Raw genomic sequence first — 24,450 nt, 5'->3', positions numbered from 1 at the left:
AAAACATGAAAATAATAAAGAAATACTATTAACACTAATAGTTTTATGTTAATAAAATTGAAATCTTGCAAAATATGATTGTCTATAAAAATGCAAGATAAAATATAGAACCTGAGTGGTAATAAAACCATAAAGGTATTTTTTCAGTAGCTCAAATTCATACAAGATGAAAATCCCATACCTGGATGATTCATAGGTGAGTTTAATGGAACATCCAAGAAACAAAAATAACCCAATGTTCTATAGGACCCCCAGAAAATAAAACATGAGGGAACTCAGTTAACGAGGTGAGTAGAACCTTGATCCCAAGATCAGGTGCTTTAGGGGAAAGTAGAGGTTAACCTCACCGTATGAACTTCTAGATAAACACAGAGAAACTAAGTCAATGAGCCAATGAATGAATTTATATATATAACTATGCCTGTGTCTGTTATCTGTCTGCCTATCTACATCTGTCTGCCTATCTATCTACATTATCTATTTGCTTGCCTATGACCTATCCAATGACAAGGTGTAACTATGGCTAAACATCAGAAAACATTAATGTTATCCATAATATTTAGAGAATAAAAGAAAAGAACATATAATTATGACATCAGATAAAGAAAAGTTGCTACATGAAGTTCACTTCTCATTGATGATAATTCTCAGCAAACTAGAAGATCACTTTTTTCTTTTTGGTGGTGTTGGGTATTGAACCCTGGGCTTTGTGCACACTAAACATGCTTGAAGCAATAATTTTCTTATAGAAAATATATTCAGTGTAGAAAAGTTTAAGGGTGCTTTTTTTCAAGTTTGGAAAATAATAAAGAGGTGTGCTATCTCAACTCTATTTAACAGTGTCTAGAATCATGAATGGAGTGAGAAAAAGAATTATAAACTAAGGATTTTAAAGAAAGCAACACAAATGCATTTATTCATAACCAATAAACCTAATTATACATATATATGTATGTATTACATATGGATATGAATTTCAAAGACATGCAAGAGAAGGAGTAATGCTAAATTCATTCTGCGGGCTTGCTCTGAGAAAGAGGGATGAGGAAAGAGATTGAGCAAAACTGTGTAGGGTGTTTGATTGCATTTGTAACTTTTTTTAAGATCCTAAGTAAATCTTACAAAATGTAAGCAAGGAATATATGATGTTTATTATAATATTCTTTATACTTTTCTGCAAACTGTAATAAAAAGAGATTTTTGCCAAGAACTGGTTATACCTGCCTAGAAATTTTTCAATAAAAATGTGTTATTCATTTTTTAAAGGTACATTACTTTTGTGCCATCCTGAAAAAAGTCTGTGAACAAGTGTGACTTTAAAATACAGATGCAAAATATGATCCTGAGGTAAAATATATGTATAAGTGACCCTTGCTCATGAATACATACATAACCTGCATATATATGGGGGACACACACACACACACACACACACACACACACACACAGATTTTTAAAGCTTTGATGTTACTGTTTTCTGGCCTCAGTTATGGGGTTTATGAAAAATGGGTAGCAGATTTAAGTGCTTTGTATACAATTTTTTGAGATGTAATGATAGGATGAATTGCTACCTGATTCAAAATGCCGAGCTGAATTATTCATCTTCTGTCTTGAGACATCATTATAATTAAAAAATAAAAAATATATAATCCGGCCTTACAGGATGGAACAAGGAACAAAAGAGTTGAAGGAATTTCTGAAAGTTAGTTACAAAGGAAAGGGCTTCTCTACCTGTGATACAAAGTGAAAAAAGACAAAACCCATGATTTGTGCGGAGGCCCAGCAGTGAGGAAGCTGCTGATGGACTAGGAAGAGCCCCTGCAGAAGACAGCAGGGAACACAGGCACAAAGCACTGGGTTAGTGGAGGCTTCCTAGAGTATTTGATTCCCATTTTCTTCCCCTTCAACTCCTTATCAGCCTAGGCAGGACCACTGCCATCACTTCCCCTTCCCCAGGCCCATCCCCTGTTCTAGGGGAACAGGAAAGAGTTTTAAAGAAACCAATCAAACCATCTAGGGAAAACTAGCAGTGTGGCTGATAAAGACTCTTAGCCACTTAGCAAACCTTACCCAGATCCACAGGGTACCCAGAGGGCCTTTCAGCTTATTTTTTTCTCTCTTTCTCTCTCTGGCTGTACTGAGTTTGAACTCAGGGTTTTGAGCTTGCTGGCAAACACTTGAGCCATATTCCCCAGTCCTTTTTGCTTTAGTTATTTTTCAGGTAGGACCTCGAGTTTTTGCTCAGGCCTACCTTAGATTCCCATCTTCCTGGGATTACAAAAGTGCACCACCATGCCCAGCTTGTGTTTGAGATAGGGTCTTGCTAACTTTTTTTGACTGAACTGAGATGCTTCCATTTTCTACTCTTGTGTAGCTGAGATTACAGGTGGTGCTTGGTCCTTTGCCTGGCTAATTTAACAGTCTTAAATGTCAACAAAGCATTATGGATCAGTAAACTTTTAAAAAGAACATGTGATAAAGGGAGGGAAGAGCTAAGGAAATGGAATATATGACCCTGGAGGAAATAGATAATTTGTGGGCAGAATCAACTTCTTTTTCAACCCAATTTCTCTATCAAGAGAAATTTGAGAGTCTGGGCATGGTGGAGCATGACTATAATCCCAGCTACATGGTAGGGATTAGGAGACTCAGGCCCCAAGGCTGGTCCTGGGCAAAAAGCAGGAGACTCTATCTGAAAAACAACTACAACAAACAGGGCTGGGTTCATGGTTTGATTAGTAGAGCACTTGCCTCACAAGCAAGTATAAGGGCCTAAGTTCAAATATCAGTACTGCTGTGAGAGAGAGAGAGAGAGAGAGAGAGAGAGAGAAACAGAGGCAGCGTTGATTCACTGCAATGAACTGAATGTTTGTGTCCCCCACTAAAATTCATACATAAATCTTAACCTCAAGGTGATGGGATTAAGGGGTGGGTTCTTTAAGACACAATTAGGTCACCAGGGAAGAGCTCACATGAATGGGATGAGTGCCCTTATTAAAAGGAAGGGCCCACAGAGCTCCCTCAGCCCTTTCCACACTGTGAGGAGACAGAAAAGGAAGCCATGCATCCATGAAGAGGGCCCTTACCAGAGGGGGATCCATGACCTCTTGAACTTCAACTTCCCAAGCAAGAACTGTGAGAAGTAAATTGTGGTTGTTTATGAACCACCCAGTTCACAGTATTTTGTTACAGTATCCTGAATGCTGTAAAATATTATCACTGTAAAACAAGAATCAGATGCTATGATAACAGAGAGGAAATGAGAAAGAGTGCTCAGAAATTACATATATAGGGCTGGAGTTGTAGCTCAGTGGTAAAACACCTGCCTAGAATATGAGGGCCTTAAATTCAATTGCCAGCACTGCCTCTCCCCACCAATACATATAATAAACTTAGGCTAATTGATTAGAATAAATTAATAAATTAATTAGAAGATACAAGTAAATCAGAAGAAGTGCTGGAAGATGTATTGTTTTATGACGTCTATATACTTAGGGAGGTATAGGCAGTAAGGAGGTGAAGGCATTTTTAGATGTACAAGGATTCAGAAAGTTTGCTTCCTACTGATTCTTAGGAAATAACTTGTGCATGTTTAAGGGAAACAAGGCAACAAGTAGAGACAGAGGAAGATAGGGGACCCAGGAATTGGTACAAACGAGGGCTGCACGGTCATTTCAGCAGAAGCAGGGGGCAGGGGCTCCTGGGCCTGAGCGAGGGGCTCCTTCTCCCAGAGAGCAGGATTAGGAGATTGGATGACAGAGGGTATGGTAAAGGCCAAGACTGAAGAAAACCAAGAAGAAAGTTAGAAAACAAAAGAAGATGTTTAAAAAAAGAAATGTGGTCACAGCACTGTTGTGGCACCAGCCATGATAACATTCATGTAGTTACAATAATGTAAATGACCTAGCCTGACATGGAGTTTAGGAACCAACAAAGTATAGAAGACTTTGGAGTTAACCCAGAATGTCACATCAAAGGTCATCAGCGTTGATCATTTGAAAGTAGAAGCAAGCATGGCAAAATTGGGGAGCAAAAGGGTGCTACCAAAGTGACGAGAAATTCATATTGATATTCTCATATTAAAAAGTGCAGAACTCTAGTGTTTGATGAATCAAGAGACTTAATTATATTATTCAAACTTGTAAATGCAGCTAATTAAGAAAATAAAAAGTGTGAGAGATGGAGGTAATAATGACACACATCCTCATCTGTAACGATAGCCCAAATTGGCACATGGAGAAGCAGATATTAAAAAAGACATTATTAACAGATATGGAGGTAAATAATTCTTGAGGGAGCAGAAATGTTCCAAGTATTGGTGGAAATTTTCTTTGGTGAAATGTCTTTAGAACATGTGACAAGTCCCGTTATTTCGGAAATCATCAGAGGTGGCATATTTGTACTTTTTTGTCTTTTAGAAGTAGCCAGAAGTCGTTGAGAACGCAAGCTAGCAAATTAAACCAATGATAAAACTGGGTAAAACAGAAAAAGATGATGGGACTGTTAAATAAAAGTAATTTTTTGGTATGGCTTGTAAACTGACTGTAAAACAAAAAAAAGTTTCAAGCCATGAGGGCACAGCCATGTATGGACATAGTCTGTTAGAGGTTCTGTACTTTTCTATGGCGTCCTAGTGTATACCCTGGTTCCTCCTTGCTTTGCTTCATTATGCTGTTCGGCTATGACGGCTCATATTTGGAAAGAGAATGCTTACTGTATCCTTCAATGGGAAATTACCATGTTGGTTCTGTCTTTTCAGTTGAGATGAATGCAAAAGCCGCTGTGTTTACAGACAGAGATGTTAACTGTGAGTCGCTTTCCCTCACCCCATTCCCTGATGCATAGGACCCAGGAGGCTGTGCTTCTATTAGCGGATAAGTGGATAGAAACTTCATAGTAGTCTATCTACAGAAGGGAAGAAAAAGAAATTATGCAAAAGGGAATGATGACAGGCTTCCACTAGCTACTTTTAGCCCTGATCAAAGAACATATCATTGGTTTTAGGAAATGAAACCCAAGACCCTGACCACAAAGCATAACACATGGGGTGAAGTGGCATGTGGTGGGTTGTGCCCAGCCTTGCACCATCCTGCTTTGGGCTGAGCTAGGTATGTTTTCAAGGTCCATACATGTTGTAACTTGCATCAGCACTTCATCCCTTTTTGTGTGGTGCTAGGGACTGGAACCCTTTGGTCTCGAGCATGCTAGGCAAGTGCTATACCACTGAGCTACATTTCCAGCCCTTTCATTCCTTTCAGTGCTGAATAATATGTATTTATTCTACAACATCTGATTTTTACCATCACCAGCTGAGAGATATTGGACTTGTTTCTATTTTTGGCTATTGAGAATTATGCTGGTATGAACATTCAGGGGTCAGTCTTCTTCACTTCTCTTGGGAGAAATTCTGGATCACATGGAAACTAGGTTCAACATTTTAAGAAATTACAGACTGTTTCCCGAAGTAACTGCAGGATTTTGTGTTCTCATCAGTAGTAATGTCTGAAGGTTCCCGTTTCTCCACATCGTTAACACTTGCTATTGTCTTTTTAAAAAATTATATTCATTTTAGTGAGCGTATAGTGATATCTCACACCCTGGTTTTAATTTGCATTTTTTAATAACTAATGATGTTAAGTGTCTTTTCACATATTATTGTCCAGTCATATCATTTCTTTGGGGAAATGTTTATTCAAATCTTTTTCCCATGTCTGTGTTCTTCAAGCAATTTTTTTTTTCAAATATACCTTGGAAGAATGTTGGAAAACGATTTCACTTTTCATTTTATTTTAAATTCATATCTAAAAATTTTCATCATGATGAAGTTTAATAGCTGCAGTGACACAACGTTAGCATTTAAAAAAAAGTAGGCATCTTAGAATAAAATTGTGAAATTTTCAATATATCCAAGGGAATCTAAATAAAATATCTCAATGTGTAACCTAGTATCATCCAGTTGAACCATACATGAACTTTTCTTTCATCCATTTTCATCCATTCCTAGTTTTTCTCCTTGAACTCTTATCTCCCTTATTCTTTCTTGCATTATTTTGTACTTAACCTGATCAATTTTATGCTTGCAATTTTTTATAATCCTATTATTCTTCACTATAATAAAATATACATAATAATGCAAATCAGTTAAGTATTATAAATTTTTCTGAGTTGAATTATGATTATAAGTACTTTTTAATACACAATTGCTCAAAGCAAGGATATTTTATAAATTTTAATGAATAATTATTAAAATTCAGAGTGAATGTTTACTTGCAAGGCATCTCTAATTAATTCAGGCATTGATGAATGAATGCTACCTTATTATTCATCGGAATGAATAATAATTTTATTTCTTTCTTTCAAAAAGCACACACATGCATATGTAATGAAAAATTGTTGAGAAATCTTTTTACCTAAATGAGTATATAAGCAGACAAGTATACAATAAGTACATAGATATACAGGGGTAAAAGTTTTGTGTTATTTTATATTGAATTCTAGCAATATCACTCAATCTTTGAAATCTTTCCAAATTTTGAATAAAAAACATGTCAAACTATTATAAAAAATGTCAGTGATCTATTAACTGGTTGATTACTCAGTTAATTAATTCCTTTAGTTTTGTTCAAAATTAGAAAACACCTTGCATAAAGACTTATCTCTGGGTAATTAATTTACAAAAAGAGGTTTTACCAAGTCTTATCAAATAACTATTAGTTGTACCTGCTTATTTTTCAATTAAAAATTGAAGTATTTGACCCATTATTCTTAGAAAGGTTGGAATAGAAATACTTTTAATTTCAATACATCTTTGTCAATATAATGATAAAAATGAGATTATCTCCCTATGTGGTTTAAATACATTATTGTCAAAACCAAAACCTTACTGTTAAAAAGCTTATTCATGGTACATGCCTGTAATCTCAACACTAAGGATGTTGAGGAACAAGGCTTGGAGGCCAGGCCAGCCTGGGCTACATAGTGAGAAAGGGGGTGGTTATTCACTTTATAATAGAGACAGTGAAGGAGAATTACACAAATCATAAAGCAGACCTTTTTTGTTTCAACTCACATTTATTTATGATAAAACTAGAAAGCAAGGTCAATATAGTTGTCTCATAGAACCTTTATTATCTGCAAGAATACGAATTGCATAATTTTGTGGTTGAGGGAAATAATTCCTTTCAAAATAGAGTGTATACAGGATTTGTAATTACTTGAAGAAAACTTATTCATATTTTTGATCAAAATTCCAAACTGAGGTTTCAAAAGCAAGTTATAAAACAAAGTATTCTTCTTTAGTGCAAAAGTGTTCTTGTAGCAGGATTATTTTTATGGGTGGAAATATTGCATTGCAGTTTGAGAGTGTTATTTCTAAAGAAACTGTTAAGTGACCCTATTTTTCTATAGGATTCACTACACTAAGGGTAATGCAGAAGGAGTATAGCCATTAGTTCTACAGTTCAACTAACTGACAACTGCTAAAAAGGCAACCATGGCATTCCATTTCTGTTAAGGCAGACTGACTCTATGAACGACCGCAATTGGCATTAGAGACTTGGAGACCCCTCAGCACTACCCCTGCCTATGAGCCCCTGGGAAACTCTTCCAGTCTTCCCAGAAGAATGTGTGGCCAAGTTTGAGGACAGTTGCACTTGGTATGCCTGGGATAGCTCGGGCTCAGTGCCTCAGACTCAAATGCATTGCTATCTCCTCTCTTCATGTTGTTTTCCAAAACTGCATAAACTTTCAAAACTATCCTTAGAGCAGTACCACATCTGTAAACTATAGTTGTTGGGAAAAGATGACTCTGCATGTAGCTGACAGAGATGACTTCTTTTTCTCTTTTGAAGGAATAGCAGGCTCCACTCACCATCCAGGGTGTGTTACCACAGTAACATCTAGAGATTATTTGCCCGTCTTCTAAAGCCCAGACTCCAAGTTCTCCTATTCCCTAGACAGAGAGTTCAAATTCTTAGGTTCCTTTCTTCAAAGGGAGACAAGCAATACACAAATTTCAGGAAGAGAAGGAACTAAAGACTTAGAGAGAAAAAGGGATGTTTCCATTCCTCATGCTTTGGTTGTAGAGGAGAAATACAAATGTACCTAAATGTACCTAAATGCCCGCTCTGTTTCCACCTGAATTCAGAGTAAGAGAAGCCCACACTTTTCTTCTCTTTCTTTCATAATCAATTCATGAAAAGAAAAAAAAAATCCTAAGTGGGAAAATGAATTTAATTGTGTTATGGGAATAGGAACCTATTCAAATGATAAAATATTGACAACTGTTTATTGCTTAGCTGTATCTGGCAGGAAGGAAAATTTTACTGCAAGTAAGTGAATGCACTTCTCCCAAAGACTTCAATTAGTTACTTTTTCTTTCTTCCCTCAAAGATCCCATCCTGCTGGTTCTTGTTCATATTCTTGGACTCATACCTGAATTATGACGTGAGCAAGCCTCAGGCTGTGGAATAAGGTTTTCCAGCTCATTATTGTAAGATGTGAGCTCTCCTTGGTCCCAGCTTACTGAGTACTTTGCACTTTTTTAGTACTTTTGGATCAGAATATCAGATTGACTAAGCACCAGTGAGGCCATCTTTGGTCAAGGCCAGCTTAGAGGTGGAGCAATAGCTTTTGGAAATGCTATTGTCTCATGCTTCCAGCCATCTCTCTACCTTTGGACAGCTGTGAATTCTAAGTGAACTTGAGCCTTCTCTTCCCATAGCTTTCACCCCTCTGATGAGAGCTCTGGGCCTTACTTGTACAATCCCTCTAAATTTCATTTGGGGAACTAATTTGGAGGACAGTTTTAGTTTGGATGACTTCTAAAGTAAATATTAATCAGTGTAATGGACAAAAACTTTTCTGGCATGAGAAAAACACTTTGCAATTTGAAATACCTAAGGCCTATTCAAAAGCTCATCTGTTATTCTAATGGGATTTAGTAGTGCAGTTTATTAAATTTGTAGAATAAAGTGATACTGAAAGGTGAGGGAATCCTTTTTAGAGTGTTTTTTTCTTTTCCAGATAATATAATAATGAATGGAATTGCTAGTTAGCAAAATGACATTGAGCCGGCATCTGGAGAGAGATGCTCTGGTGCAATTTGATTCTTATAAATTATTTTAGTGATGGATGTTTATTTTTGGAGGCTGTTAATAAAACAAAGAGCTGGTTTATTTGCTTGTGTCTGTGGCTCTACCTAAATTACACTTAAATAGATTACCTTTCTTGTACAGAATTTGAGCATTTTCAACTCTGTTTATTGCAGCTTTTCCCCCATCAGTATGCAGACTTAAGCTTTGTAGGTAAAAAATGAATGAGAGGTTTTATTTGCATACCATCTCTCAACAACATTCTTGCACTTTGGTCATAGCAGAAAGTGTGAGCATTCAGACAGACCTTGACCGAAAATTTTAAACTTTTTTGAACCACATTTTTTTCCATTATAGAATGAAAATAATTCTTACCTCATTAGAGTTCTGTGAGGAATAAATGACATAATGTTGCTGGGCTGCTTAGGTACACTGTTTAGATTCTCTCAGATAAAACTTGATGATCACATGTTTAAAATGAAGATGTTTTAGATACTCATCAGGATTTTGATGCTTAAGTGAAACTGTCCAAGTGAATGACTTTGCACAGTGCCTGTCCAAAAGCTATTATTAATAGTATTGCACATAATTATGCTTAATAAATCTAAGTTCGCCCCTCCCTTATCCTGTTAGGTTATAGGATTTCATTTCCCATCAACCCTCCTTGGCTGATTACCTGATATGTGGCTTGTTCTGTCATTTCACATTTCCTCTATCTACTTCCTGTCCCTTTCACTTTCATCTGGTTGGTCACCCTCTTCCTAGAGTGTGGAAGAATGGAAGGAAATTAGATGACTGCCTGGCAATGCACAGAATTTCTTTGGCAATTGGTCAGGTGAGGAAAGACACCAGAAATAAAGCCTTGGGGTATTCTCCTGGCTTGAATACATCCCAGACATCCCAGCATTTATCGGTTGGACTAATGTGGGTAATAGCCTAGTCAAATTCTACCACAGAAACAGAGCCTTTGCTGTAGCAAAGGTGAACTCCAAGCTTGCAGGGAATATTCTGTTTTCATTCTTGCTACTAGTGTGGCTTATTCGCTGACCTTCACTTCATCTCAGAGGTGTTTATTCCCCATTTTCCCTTCTTATGCTCACTGCTTGAAGGCCTTAAGCTCCCTGACCTCTCTTTTTTGATACTATTGGCAACCTCGAATTCAGTCTTAGATACAAGTCATAGGTGTATCAGCATAGCCCTACATCTCCCATGGACAGTGGCCTTTCGACAGTGATTGAAGGTAAGGGATGCAGCTCTATTTTAAGTAATTATGCAGCAGGTATCCTTGGAAAGTGAGAGCCACCAAGGCTTCCCTACCTTTCTGGATTTGTACCATGAGGTCTGGATAAGCACAGACTCAGTTACATATTTATATTTAGTGGAAAACTCCCCAGTGAGCCTGGTGATGGGAGATCTGGGGTACAGCCCCGTCTTTATTGCTCATGGGAGACAGGGCTGTAGGTTCATCCCTTTGCCTCCCAAGCCCTCTCAGTATCATTCTATACAGTGAAGATGGGACACCTGCAGAGTCAGCTCCTCCCTCACAAGGCTGCCACAGGGAGCCCGTGCTCTAATTCAGGGATGTCTGGGGAACTTCAATTCTCCACTGAAATATTGCTGTCCTGTGTGATGTGAGGATGCCAGGAGAAGAAATTGAAGTCGGGGAAGAAACAGAAAGTGAAAAACCAAAGATCATTTTGAGCACCAATGCCTCTGTCTCCCTAGAAATGTCTGCTCCTTTTAGAAGTGATGTCTGATGCTGTAGTGTGGGGACAGTAAGAGGGGGTAACCCATTGCACAAAAGGGATAAACAGAGCAGGCAAAGGTTCAGTCCTGAAGATGAAGATGAAAAAGCAGGAAGAGGACTGGACTGAAAAACACTTAAGCTACTTTCCAATCCCAATAGTCTACAAGACACACCATGTAAAGTACATTTCTAATAGCATCAAGTTAAACAAATCCTGACACATTAATACATTTGACCAAAACCTGGAAAAATTTAAACCTGTTTCATCGAGTTTGAGCAAACGACCAAAAGTATGAGGATAAGCAAATAAATCAGTTATATCTTAGGGTTTTAAAAAGTCACAGCAAAAATAACTTTCAATGTTTTTTTTAAAAGCCAACAAGAATTCAATATGAGGCAGCAATGAAAGATTGCTAAAATAATCTAATACAATATGAGGATAGACTAAGTAGAAATCCAGTCTCTACTCATCTTTAGAAAAAGAATAAGAGCACCCACTTTATAGATAAGCCGTGAGCATTAAATGCACCTGCAAAGTATCTAGCACAGGAACTGCCTCAGAAGCGGTGCTTCAACCTCTTTTAGCCAATCATAGCAGTTATTGTTTGTGCCATTCTTCTTTCTTTGTTATATCGCCTAAGATTTTGCCTTTTAACCTTTGCATAGTTCTTTGAAAAAAATCAGGTGTATGTGTTTTGTCTGCTCATGTGTTTTTAGGATGATATATTTTCATTATATGTTTATTTTTATAATTATACAATATAGAAATGTGTATGTGTGGCTTAGATTTTTCCTTTAGGTATAAAACTTAAATTCAGTGAAATGCATGAATCCTGGTTGTCTGTCTTCATCTTGACAAAGGCAGGCATCTGCACAGTCTAAACCTCTCAGGGCACTGAGTACCATCACCCCAGAAAGTTTTCTTATCATTCCTCACTTGAAGCAACCACTGCTCTGATTTTTTTTTTTTAATCCACCATAGGTCAGTTTGCCTGGTCTAGGATTTCATATAAACAGAATTACACAGCATGTATCCTTTATCTAAGATTTCTTTCACTCAGACTGGCATGTCATTTTTGAGATCCATCCACGTTTGTGTATCAGCTGGCTTCTTATTTCTTTTATCTGGATATTTCTCAAGCCCTTTGAAGACTGGTGCTGTGCCATAGCTCTCTGCAGCCCCCATGGCACTTGAGTAGATGCTGCACCTTGTCAGTGTTTGTCAACATTTGGTGACTTAGTGGGTGAATGAACATATGAGTTATTCAGTCAATCAGTAAGCCATTTAGACACAATCAAGTTTCACTTTTCTAACCTAGACAGTTTCTTAATGTTCAACTTACCAAGCACCAACGTGACCCATCCTGGCTTCAGAAGCCTGCCTGCTTTACAGTAGGAGTCCAGGGACCCGCCCATGTGCAATTCTGCAGTACTTGCTGCATTCGAGCAGCAGTGCAGTTCTGGCGAGAAAGTGAACGCTGCCCTGGATGGGCTCCAGCATGGCTCTGAAGGAGCCAGTCCCAGGCTTTGTCTCTTGTACATGGAAATGCTGATCTTCTGTCTTTGCAAACATTAAGCCTCACATTCCTCCGGCTGATTTATGAAACCACTGAAAAAGGTCAGCAAAGAAATCTAGGTGTTGCATGAATATTTCTGTGGTTGGTTAGTATCCAAATTGCCGAAGCAGCTTGTATTTCCTTGCAGTCAGAAAAGTGCAACCAAAAAAAACAGGGTTAGCATTGCTGGCTCTGACCAGTATTGCTGTGACCCAATGGCTGTCCCCGCAGACCCTTTTCCCTCTGGCTGGTGACCATGATTACGGGTGAAGCATGGTAGAGCAGGCCTCTGGGGAGATAATACATTACCTTTGCAAATTCTGTGGAGCAAGCATTTAGGGGTCTGAACCCATCACCATCATTTCTGCTCGGACAGCAGTAAGTTCCTGTCATTTTAATAGTGCACGTGTTCTGAATATAAACATGCTTTTCATCTTTAATGTATTCAAGTGACATTCTTGTTTCTGCTTCAATCTAGATTTTATATCTCCATGTAGTACACTTTATGATGTGCTACTTTCAAACCGTGGGGCTGTAAAATTAGGTACATTTTATATTAAAATGGGGAGCTTTCTTTCAAATCTACTTCCCAAGACCTGGGGGGAGATTCATGTACGAGTCCTGTGGTCAGCATAGGCCATAAAGAAATAAACTTTTCAAGAAACAGGAAGATATTCATGGCCTCAACAAACTGCATTCCCATAGCCTTTACCTTCATGCTTCTTTTGAAAAGGTTAAACGTTTTATGGGAAGTATGATAAATTCCAGTAATGAGTATTGCATGCCAGCATTTTTTTCTTTTATTCCTTATAGCATTTTTTAAGGTCACTTTTTCATAGAAAACCCATTTATAAAGCAGAAAATGAAGATCCTTAATTAGAAGAAAGTGGAAGTTATGCTGTGGTTATTTTAAAGACTTTAGATCAGGTCAATTGCTTTTAGCTGATCAATTCCTGAAAGGGTGTTTTGTAAACCTATGTTGAGAGTTTTGTCTAAAAAGTTACATCACACACACACTAACACACACATTACATCACCAGTGATGTATCATGCTCTACTAGAGGCATTGTTTTATTTCAGTTTATCATTTTATTTTATGTAAGGCAAGGTCTCCATATGTACTCCAGGCTGACCTAGAACCCCTAATCCTCCTGCCTCCACCTCTCAAGTGCTGGGATTACAGGTATGCACAACCATGCCTGGTTGCATCAGTTTTATTTTGCACTGGATGCACTACAACAATCATACAGTTTTTCATTGCCACTACTAGCAGTCCAATACAACATGCTTATAACAGTTTTCTCTTGGTAGAGATTGGTTCACACTGGTGTCTCCACAATAGCAGAGTTATTTTTCCCCCCACACTCCCACTAGGTTCTGCAGCATGCAATTATCCAATTCCACAGGGGCAGGAAGGTAGCAAATGCCCGTGAGAAGAGCACCATTCAGTTAGGCCTCAGGTAACTGTGTGACTTGGCAAACTTAACCTCTCTGGTCTCAGCTGTTTGCTCTGAATAACCAACCCACAGGGGTTTTGTCCTTATTAAGTAACAGCCAGTGTCCGCCACCTGGTGAATATCCCACGTGAGTTTATTTCCTTCTTCATCCTTGCACCCATGGGTGATGGCAACTTTGGTGATACTGATGCAGCTACCTGAAGCCAACATGGGTAGAAACCTGCCTGCTGTTCTGATCTAGGACTAAGTCACAGATCACAGCTGCCAGAAGAACCTGGCTCTCCTGACCCCTACACCAGAGGCTTCTGTGGGCCCTGCTCGGTAAGTAAGTACTTCAGCCCAAAGCTGCACTTTTGAAAAACAAATGCCACAACAGAGCTTCCTGTGCTCAACAGTTTCAGAATAATGAACTGAAGAGCTGTCAGCCACCAGGTCCCATCCATCTGCACCTTGTGGACTCTATTGTCAGCAGAGAAGCAAAATATTTTCAGTGGTTCTAAAAGGGCTTGATACATCATGAGCTTTACCGTAATGTGAATATATTTTGCTTTTCAACTAAATGACCTCAAATAGTCTTTTGGATGATTATAGAGGGGTAACCAGAGTGATAGAGATTCTATCAATGAGTTTTGTCACGGATAGAATTTATTCTATATTTATTTTAAATAATTTTTATCTGCTAGGAGTGTGTTTTGTTGGCAACCCATAATTAATTTCATGTTTGTGGAGGGTGAGCTTGAAGGGGATGAATGCACAAGTGTGTCCTGAGACCCAGGGCCTCTTCTAAAGAGATACTGTCACTGCTGCAGAACACTGGGCAGACCCAGCTATGGGCAGGGGAAGGAAAAGCCAAGCTTATTCTTTCTTAATAGATTTTTCTGGAGTTCACTTTACCAAGGCTTTGACGGGGAGAGAAAATGCTATGTAGACTTCCAGAGCAAAATGCTGGGGAGAGGATTTTAAAAGGAGGATGACTGGACAGAATGTTTAAAAAGAGACAGGTGGCTAGCAGAGGAAGAAGGCACAAAGAAGGACAACTAAAACCTGGACCAGGCTGGGTTCAGGACCCCACCCAAACCCAAAGCTCGGCTGTAGTGGAGAAGCAGGAAGTGTTTTTAAAAGACCAGAGCTCAATATTCATAAATACGGCTCATGAGCCTCTCCTTGGCCAGGCTCAGCAAAAGCTCCGGTCCTCTGTCCTCAGGTTCCCACTGCCTCACCCTTCACCACTCCGAATGCCTCCTCTGCAGGCTAGCCAAGGACTGCAGCAGGTTCCCCACTGTTTGTTCTCCCCGCCCTGCAGCAGCAGCGCCCCACTCCCTTCTGGGCAGCCTCCTCTGCAGTCAAAGACCTTATCGAGGAAGAGTCCTGGCCAAAAAAACGCTGATGGACTTAAGATCTCTGAGGGTGACCTCAAACTCCTGGGGAAGGGAGCTGGCACAAAGGGAGCGAAGTCATGAATACCAAAGAGTGCGTTGTATGCAGACTCACACAACTGAGTGAAGCAATGCGTTATACGTGGAGCCAGTTGGGATAAAAGGTGGGGGGGAGGAAGAGAGAGAGAGAGAGAAATATATGGCTTATCTCTGTCTGCCCCTCCCCCTCCGCACAGAAGCCTATCACCCAGCTGAATCACGAATGAAAGAGATCAGGGATATGCAGGCTACAAAAAGTCATCAGAATAAGTACCTTCCTAGGGTCAAAGGATGCTCAGGCCAGCCTAATGAAATGACTTTCAACTGGAGATCCTAGAGTGTGTGAGCACTGGACCGACCTCTGAGATCACTCAGACTTCATAGACCAAACCACCCAATATCAGTGTTTCTGAACTTGCATTATTCCAGACTACTGCGACTGTTTAGAAATCCCATGAAAGTTCTCTGCCGTCTTTCCTCTGCCACGAAGAGGGTGGGGAATCAGAACAACGTTTTGTTTTAAGGTCAGGAATGTCCTCGGAGGATAAGCCTCACCTCACCCTCTTCTCTGTCACGGAAGCAACCGAGGTTCCACTATTGCAAGGAGAGAAAGCGGTTCAGCGTCTCTATTTGAAAACAGTCACAGGTTTCCTCTTAGTGAACCTCTTAAAAAAAAAAAATCAGTAAGTTGCACGGCAAATGCGATGTTGCACAAATAAAACAAAAACTAAATGCTTGCTTAGAAAAATCTTGAGTACCTTCTCCAAATCTCTGCAATATGTCGGTGAAACCGGAGGGCCTCCGACACGATGCGTGTGAAAATCCTCCGTGCACAGCGGGGCCGCATCCTCGCGCACTGCGGCGTGCGCACTCTTTGGGGTATCTGGTGCGTCCTAAAGGAAACTCATGGATTCCTGACTGCATCGGGAATCTAGTTTTGTTTGTTTGTTTGTTTTGGTGGTAGTCAGTCAGAGGAGGAAGAATCACGGGGCTATTTTCTGTCCATCCCAGCGCAAGTCTGGGTGCCGAGTTCTCCCCGAGACCACACCCGGCACTGCTGCTGGTCGCAGCAGCTTCTCCCTGAAAATCAGTTAACTGCCTATCTTGGGGGAATCCTCAGGTTGGGGTGCCACACAGGTGTAAAACGAGGGGAGAAAGCTTTTCATGTGGCGGAGGTGTTGGTGTCAAGCAGGAATGTAGCTTAGTGAAGATCAGGACAGGGCAGCCACTCACCAGGTCGCCCCTGGCCCGGTTAGTATGACACTCATTCCCGGCTCACCTGCACCTCCACTCGCAGAAAGCATTCAAGGCTCCATTCCCCCCAAGAGATATGAGAAAATCTAGAAACAGTAACGGGCTGATTAACTACTCTAAAGGTTTAGAAATGCTCAAATGAACACCCGCAGTGTTGCGATTTCGCCTGAGAGTGGCGGGGCAAATCCTCTGTGTGTTGGGAAGCAGAAATATGAAGAAAGATCAGTAGGGGAAAGGAAGATGGATTAAGGAAAGTGTCAGAAATAGCTACAAAGAAATGTAAAACTTGCCTCCATAAATGCCGGATACGTGCAAAATTAACCTGTTATTAGTATCCTTAATGCCTTAGCTACACAGCACCTCCACCATAAACCCCAAGCAGGATAGATAATTAAAGAGGTCCCTGGTGGTGCTGGGCCGAGTTGTGGGGGAGAGGGGTCGGGGTGTCTTTAGAATACCCAGTATGGAAAACCAATGTGTCAGTAGGGAGTGGGAACCTATTATGGGGTGGGGGAGGTCCGAGCGTCACGGGGTCCAGGATGGGGCTGGGTGAGTGGGAAGAGAAAAGAAATGAATTGGGGATGGGGTATGGGGGTCTCAGAGAAAATACAGAGCCTGGAGAAGAGCCGCAGGGCAGTGATCCGCAGCTCCCCAGTCGCCGGCCGCTCGCCCCCGCCTTCCCTTTTGCGCAGAATCCTCCCTTGGCCGCAGCAGCGCACTGCCCCCCCTGGCCGGCGCGCCGCGATCGATCGCAGGCTGCGTCAGAATCCTCGCGGCGTATAAATAGGGGTGGCAGGACGGCGCCGAACCGCACACAGCCATCCATCCTCCCCTTGCCCTCTCTTCCCCGTCCTTCCTTCTCCTTAGGCCCCCATCTCCGCCGCAGGCCGGAGGGGCACCGGCCGCCACCATGAGTTCCTTCAGCTACGATCCGTATTACTCGACCTCCTACAAGCGGCGCTACGTGGAGACGCCCCGGGTTCACATCTCCAGCGTGCGCAGCGGCTACAGCACCGCACGCTCCGCTTACTCCAGCTACTCGGTCCCCGTCTCCTCCTCGCTGTCCGTGCGCCGCAGCTACTCTTCCAGCTCCGGTTCTTTGATGCCCAGCCTGGAGAACCTCGACCTGAGTCAGGTAGCCGCCATCAGCAACGACCTCAAGTCGATCCGCACGCAGGAGAAGGCGCAGCTCCAGGACCTCAACGATCGCTTCGCCAGCTTCATCGAGCGCGTGCACGAGCTGGAGCAGCAGAACAAGGTCCTAGAAGCCGAGCTGCTGGTGCTGCGCCAGAAGCACTCCGAGCCGTCCCGCTTCCGGGCGCTGTACGAGCAGGAGATCCGCGACTTGCGCCTGGCGGCGGAAGACGCCACCAACGAGAAGCAAGCGCTCCAGGGCGAGCGCGAAGGGCTGGAGGAGACTCTGCGCAACCTGCAGGCGCGCTATGAAGAGGAGGTGCTGAGCCGCGAGGACGCCGAGGGCCGGCTGATGGAAGCGCGCAAAGGCGCCGACGAGGCCGCGCTCGCCCGCGCCGAGCTCGAAAAGCGCATCGACAGCCTGATGGACGAAATCGCTTTCCTGAAGAAGGTGCACGAAGAGGAGATCGCCGAGCTGCAGGCTCAGATCCAGTACGCGCAGATCTCCGTGGAGATGGACGTGTCCTCCAAGCCTGACCTCTCCGCGGCGCTCAAGGACATCCGCGCGCAATATGAGAAGCTGGCCGCCAAGAACATGCAGAATGCCGAAGAATGGTTCAAGAGCCGCTTCACCGTGCTGACCGAGAGTGCCGCCAAGAACACCGATGCCGTGCGCGCTGCCAAGGATGAGGTGTCGGAGAGCCGCCGCCTGCTCAAGGCCAAGACCCTGGAGATTGAAGCATGCCGGGGCATGAACGAAGCGCTGGAGAAGCAGCTGCAGGAGCTGGAGGACAAGCAGAACGCAGACATCAGTGCTATGCAGGTAATGTTAAAACCCAGTTGGGGGCGGGGAGGAGCGGGGAGGCTGCAAAAATGGGGGCGGGGGGTATTGAGGGTGTGCCGAGAAAGTGGACACCCGGGGTGAGGCACCTGCATGCAGCTACTAGGGGTACAAGTTGGTTCCTTGGAGACTGTGGTGGGAGGAGGGGTGGGGGGCACTTGGAGGGTGTGGGGTGGAAGGTGGGTGGGGCGGGGCTCCACTGCAGTCTGGAAATGCGCTTGGCACTGTTGACTCTTGGTGCAGTAAAGCTGCCCAGACCTGGGAGGGGGTGGGTGGGAGAAGGGAGGAAGTGAGGAGTTGGGCGTTGCCCCCTGCCTGCAGTGGCATCCACTCAATATGGATCTGCAGTTAACCACAAGTTACTGTCAGCACCTACTGGATCATCTGGTAAATAGATGCTGCAAAGAGCTCCAATGAGTTCTAAACTAGGGTTCAGAAACTAGGACTGTTTTTACCAGCCTTTTCCTTACTTTAGCAGGTACACAGGAATACAATCAGAATATTTTAGCAACTAGCCAGTGATGTTTACAGTAAGCCATCATTTCTTTTCTTTCTCTTTTTTTTTTTAAAGATTCTCCATTTTCTGGGGAATAGAAATAGAGATATATAGAAAATATTTCAGAGAAAATCATTTTAAAATCAGTTTTTAAAAATTTAGCTGCTGCTTTCTCCCATGAAGAAATGCATACATTTTCTCCAATGGGATCTGACTAAAGAGGTAGTGTGAGAAACACAGTTTTTCTACAAATTTGGCTTTTTGTAGACATTTTATGGTGATTATTAGACTGAAGAAATTGAGTTTTTTTGTTTTTAATTGATCTTATGCTTCCTGTAGCTGGAGATTTTAGGCAAGAAAGGTTTTTAAAATGAACAGGCAGTTATGTGAAGGGAGATTTTATTGAAGGTGTGTACTTTGGTTTTAACTGAAACTAGGCCTTTGCAGTTGTACCACAGTAAAACCCTGCAACAGGAGGGATCTATGTTGGGATGTTTCTTTCAATCTTCTAACAGGACACAATCAACAAATTAGAAAATGAATTGAGAACCACAAAGAGTGAAATGGCAAGGTACCTGAAAGAATATCAGGACCTCCTCAACGTGAAGATGGCACTGGACATTGAGATTGCAGCTTACAGGTAAAACCAGAGGGTAGAGGGGGAGCCATCAGCTGGAGAATGAAAAGCAGATTCTGTTGAATCAGAAACCTTCAAGTACAATCCTTTAAAATAAGGAAATGTTGGTTTTCTGGCTTCTTCCAAGAAGATAATTAGACAAATACATAAGAATTTAACCCTGAAATCATGAGTCCTGCTCTTAGCTCTCCTGTACCTTTTAATCCTAATTGGACTATTTAGGGTTTTTTTTTTTTCTTGGTCTCAGGCACAAAATTTTCGGCCATTAATTTTGATAATGCCCAACCCTTCTCCTGTTGTATTTGCCTTTAAGGGTGGCAGTAGAAGGAAGGGATACTCGAGTACTGGGTTTACAGCAAGTCATGGAACACATTTCCTGTGTTGGTTTTTTTCAACCCACCTTTCACCTGCCTCCCCAGGAAACTCTTGGAAGGTGAAGAGACCAGGCTGAGCTTCACCAGCGTGGGCAGCATCACCAGTGGCTACTCCCAGAGCTCCCAGGTCTTTGGCCGATCTGCCTATGGTGGTCTGCAGACCAGCTCCTACTTGATGTCCGCCCGCTCCTTCCCCTCCTACTACACCAGCCATGTCCAGGAAGAGCAGATAGAGGTGGAGGAGACCATTGAGGCCGCCAAAGCCGAGGAAGCCAAGGATGAGCCTCCCTCTGAAGGGGAAGCTGAGGAAGAGGAGAAGGAGAAGGAAGAGGGTGAGGAAGAGGAGGGAGCCGAAGAGGAAGAAGGTATGATGAAAACAAGCCCTTGCAACTCCAAGTGCAAACTGGGTGAGGGTATTTATTAGATGAATGAACTACATGACACCTTGCTTATTTAGGGAAGCTTTATTCATATATGATTTGCAGTCTCATTCACATATCTTTAGTAAGTGAGGTGATTGGTCAGAAATTTCTTTTTTTTTTATTTTTAATTGACATATAATAATAGGAAAGGTTCACTTAACACAGTAGTATGGTGTCCTAAAAAACAAAAACGAATGCCAAACACATTAAAAATGTTGAGGTTGGGTCTTGGAGAGGAGCAGAGCTTTCTGTACCTCAAAGTAATCATAAATATGTGTTCCCAGGAAAATTGTTAATGGCAAGCATTGTGTGTCACATGTCCTTCGAGAAAGAGGTTTATGGTAACCATTCTGACAATGATGCTTGATAACTCACAGAACGTTTGGAGAAATGTTTTGCTTGGACTTAACCTTGATTTGGATTTTGTAAGTTTTGTTTTTATGTTAAAGCAGCTAAGGAGGAATCTGAAGAGGCAAAGGAGGAAGAGGAAGAGGAAGGTGAGGAAGGAGAAGAAACCAAAGAATCAGAAGAGGAGGAGAAGAAAGATGAAGGTGCTGAGGAGGAAAAAGCAACTAAGAAGAAAGATTGAGTCCCCCCTTTCCTTGATTGTTCCAGAAATAATTCTCCCCAAATCAGGTCAACTTCATCACCAACCAACCAGTTCAGTTCCAGATCCTCTATGAATTAAGAAGTCAATACATGTATAATTCTGAGATGACTTAGGTTGGACATTCAATGTTGTGCCATGAATTTTCTCCTTATGCAGAGTACCCGTATGCTTGCAGAGTGGCTTTCTGGCTTGCTGCCAGCCTGTGCATGGTCCACGCTTATGAGTTCAGGATCTATGGCAATGTGAATCATTCAGATGTTTACAATAAAAAAAAACACAACATGACTAAATGAATTCACTAGTGTTAATGTTAAACTTCATGGAAAACTAGTCCTTTGAAACTTTGCTGGTTAGACATTAAAGACCTTGAGTTATGTGCAATAAGTAGCAAATAAACTTACACTGAATGACATTTCTTGCTGTGGTTTTTGACTTAATGAAAATACCTTAAAAATGGCACCAGTATAAACCTTATACAAGTGAACTATAAAGTCAAAATGTTAACAACCACAATACCTCCTTTTTGACTCCTTAATTGGAAATTGGAATACAATTAGGTTTTAATTATCTAATTTCTTCCCTCAGTTTTACTGGTAATAAACATGAGAGAGTTCATAAAAACAATATAGACTTTACCCCATAAAATATACTATATTAGGTTGGCTTTCTAGGAGATAATTTTGAAATTGTGTTACAAGTATACTCTTTATGGTCTACTAGTAAGTAATAATGCAGTGTTGGTGAGATGTAAACAAACCCACACAGTCACCACTATAAGTACATTTTTAATATTGTCTGGATTTCATAGGTAGAAGTGGAGATCTGAGCACATGATATAACCAAGAGGAATAATGTTTTAATCAATGTATAATTTTGAGTGGAGAAGATAAGAATATCAAAGGTTATTTGCCATTGCAAAAATGTTGCCTACAATCCTGAGCTCCTGATTCTGTGTGTTGTTAGCTTACTTCTATTGCTGCAAATAAATAGCATTTAGTGCCACACATTTTTAAACCTTTTAAAAACTACAGATACAGGTAATGAAATTATTATCAGTCACTTAGCGGGGAGGGGAAGATAATACACTTGAATGTTATATTGGCATTGCTCTGCATGTCTTAACTGGAAAATACTTGGATTTCAGAGATAACTTAACTGGTTGGACATTGCATTTAATACACTCCCTGTCTGTCCATGTCAGCTGTAATGTTAAGAATGCCCTAGCACTTGTATTTGGTGTGGAATATAGATGAAATTGTTGGTTATCTGCTGCTCTGGTTCTGTTCTTAGTCTGCTCATTTTGTTCAATATCTGTTTTATAGATGACCCTTAAAAGTTATGAATTCAACCTAAAAACAAAGTGGTCTTCATTTACAGTTACTTGATCCCTTTGCACTTATTTCTAGCTAGGTATATGTTACTGCACAAATAAGTCAAATGTTTATCTGTAGTGATATGGGGTTGAGCTAAGAAAACCGTCACTACACTGGCTTCTGTAAACATCCAGAGTCTCCTCAGACGTCAGATTTTCACATTTGTGCTCATTAGACCTGAGATGATGCACCTGGTAAATTTCAGGCAGATGCAAGCTACATGTAAAAGGTAACTAGCCAAATGGAAACAGATGGTTGGTTTGAGAAATACTTGGTTGAAGTAAGAATGCTGTTCTGTACTTTATCCTGTGTGCCATAATAAAATACTGAAAAACCTAAGTTAAATGAGTTTGAAGTCTTTTAAAAATTTCCCCCAAATTTGGTACTGTGGTCAGTCCAGCTGTGGTCAGTACCCTTTTCCCTCTGCTCCTCCCAAAACTTCAGTTCTCAGGATCCCCTTTCTCAATGGCCCCACATCCCAGTCTTCCCAGACACTGCCACATAATGTCATATCTCCCATTTCCTGTCCTCAGTCCTCTGATGAGTCACCAATACTGTTGATTTTACTGACAACATGTCATGAACCCAGCCTGTCCTCTTCATGCACACTGCTACCAACCTAATGACCTTCCCAGTTGTCTACTCTTGCTTTCCTTCAGTCCACACATTCCAGTAGGCTAATCTTTTGAAAAGGAAATTTCAATCAGGGCACACCCCATCCCCAATTAAAATCCTCCAATAGCTTCCTACTCCTTTTAATATAAAATCCAGGCTCTCTAATGCTATTTGGAGGGCTGACCCTTACCTACCTCTCTGACCTCATCTTATACATGTCTCCTGCCCCTCACTTCTGGTGCTGCAGCCATCTGGATCTTTCTCCTACCTGTCACTGAGTTTTTTGCTGGTTCCCCAGTACCTTTTATCTCCTTCCCTCAGCCTTACCTGGCCAGTCTCTACTCACCATTCAGATGCACACTAAGTATCATCCCCTTTGGGAAGCCTTCCCTCACCTCTTTGGTGGGGCAAATTCCTCTATTAAATATACCCATAAGACTTGGCAGTCTTCTCATACTTGCTATTAATATCTATCTTGTGACCATTTGCTAATAGTCTGCTGCCCCCCACTACCATGTAAGCTGATCTTTGCTGCTCAGTGTTGAATCCCTAGTACTGCCTTAGCTCCTGTCACAGTAGAAGCACACTGCATAGTGACTGAATGACTAATGGTCAATAGACCAGAACTCCTTCAGGATGACCAGAAAGACAAGAATGTTCAAACATCAGTCCCTGTGCAGTCTACACCTTGCTGTGGAAAGAGCAGAGAACCAAGAACCAAGTCTACTCTAGATTGCAGGGTTGTTCTGTTAATGAAGCCCTGGCCCTTTTCACCCCCCATCCTGGCCTCAAGTTACTTATCTTCATAAGGGTTCAGCAGGGGATGTCTCATTCATAATTCAAAATTTCCTGCAAACCCTTCACTGCTTTACTTTAGAAGCTCAAGCAAATGAAGAAATGGAAGACACAGGTATAACTCTTGCATCTTCATTGAATTCTGTTACCTACAGGAGTTGCAGAGCTCAGTGTAAATTTTCATTCCTAGCATGTAGGTGGTAAACCATGGAATTGTCTGTCGAATGGCTGCTGTGTCCCAGGACCTAGATACAGCATTTGAATTATTAACTCAAGATTGCTCTCACTTTCTGCAGTGTTAGAAGTTCGCTATGATTATCACCCTCATTTTATGTTGAGGAATTAAGGTCAGGTGACTAGAGCAGGGTCACACAGCTAGTTGTGGCAGGTCTAGGATTCTGCTTTCCAGTCTAGCTATAGATTAATACTTTTAACTAGTCCTTTGTAACCAGAGCCCACTTTTATAGGCATGCTTTGTGGCAGTGCTCATGATCAGAATTCTCACACTCAGTCCTTGTACTTATTCAACGGCCAGGTATAAATGCACAATGTAATTACTTAGGATGTTCAAGCTTTGCTTTTATCCTTTTGATGATTTATGTGAATTTTTTTTGTATTTTCTTTTGAGAGAA

General features: G+C 41.4%; 1 protein-coding gene across 2 annotated transcripts; it reads left to right on the top strand.

The window, feature by feature from the left end:
• The first annotated feature begins 17,293 nt into the window (after positions 1–17,293).
• Positions 17,294–22,747, top strand: Nefl (neurofilament light chain). 2 transcript variants are annotated; one of them, XM_074055184.1, is made up of 4 exons: positions 17,294–18,478; positions 19,508–19,632; positions 20,049–20,368; positions 20,878–22,747. In XM_074055184.1, the coding sequence occupies exons 1-4, from the start codon at positions 17,432–17,434 to the stop codon at positions 21,012–21,014; spliced, it is 1,629 nt and encodes a 542-aa protein (XP_073911285.1). In that variant the 5' UTR covers positions 17,294–17,431; the 3' UTR covers positions 21,015–22,747. The 2 variants fall into 2 exon arrangements, with proteins under 2 accessions (XP_073911285.1, XP_020009135.1); XM_020153546.2 differs by having other exon boundaries at positions 20,875–22,747.
• Positions 22,748–24,450: the final 1,703 nt, after the last annotated feature.

Source organism: Castor canadensis, chromosome 14 (genome assembly GCF_047511655.1).
Source record: "Castor canadensis chromosome 14, mCasCan1.hap1v2, whole genome shotgun sequence".
In the NCBI taxonomy this organism is placed as follows: domain Eukaryota; kingdom Metazoa; phylum Chordata; class Mammalia; order Rodentia; family Castoridae; genus Castor; species Castor canadensis.
Note: the sequence above shows the minus strand (reverse complement) of the source record. Positions and strands in the feature narration are given on the sequence as shown.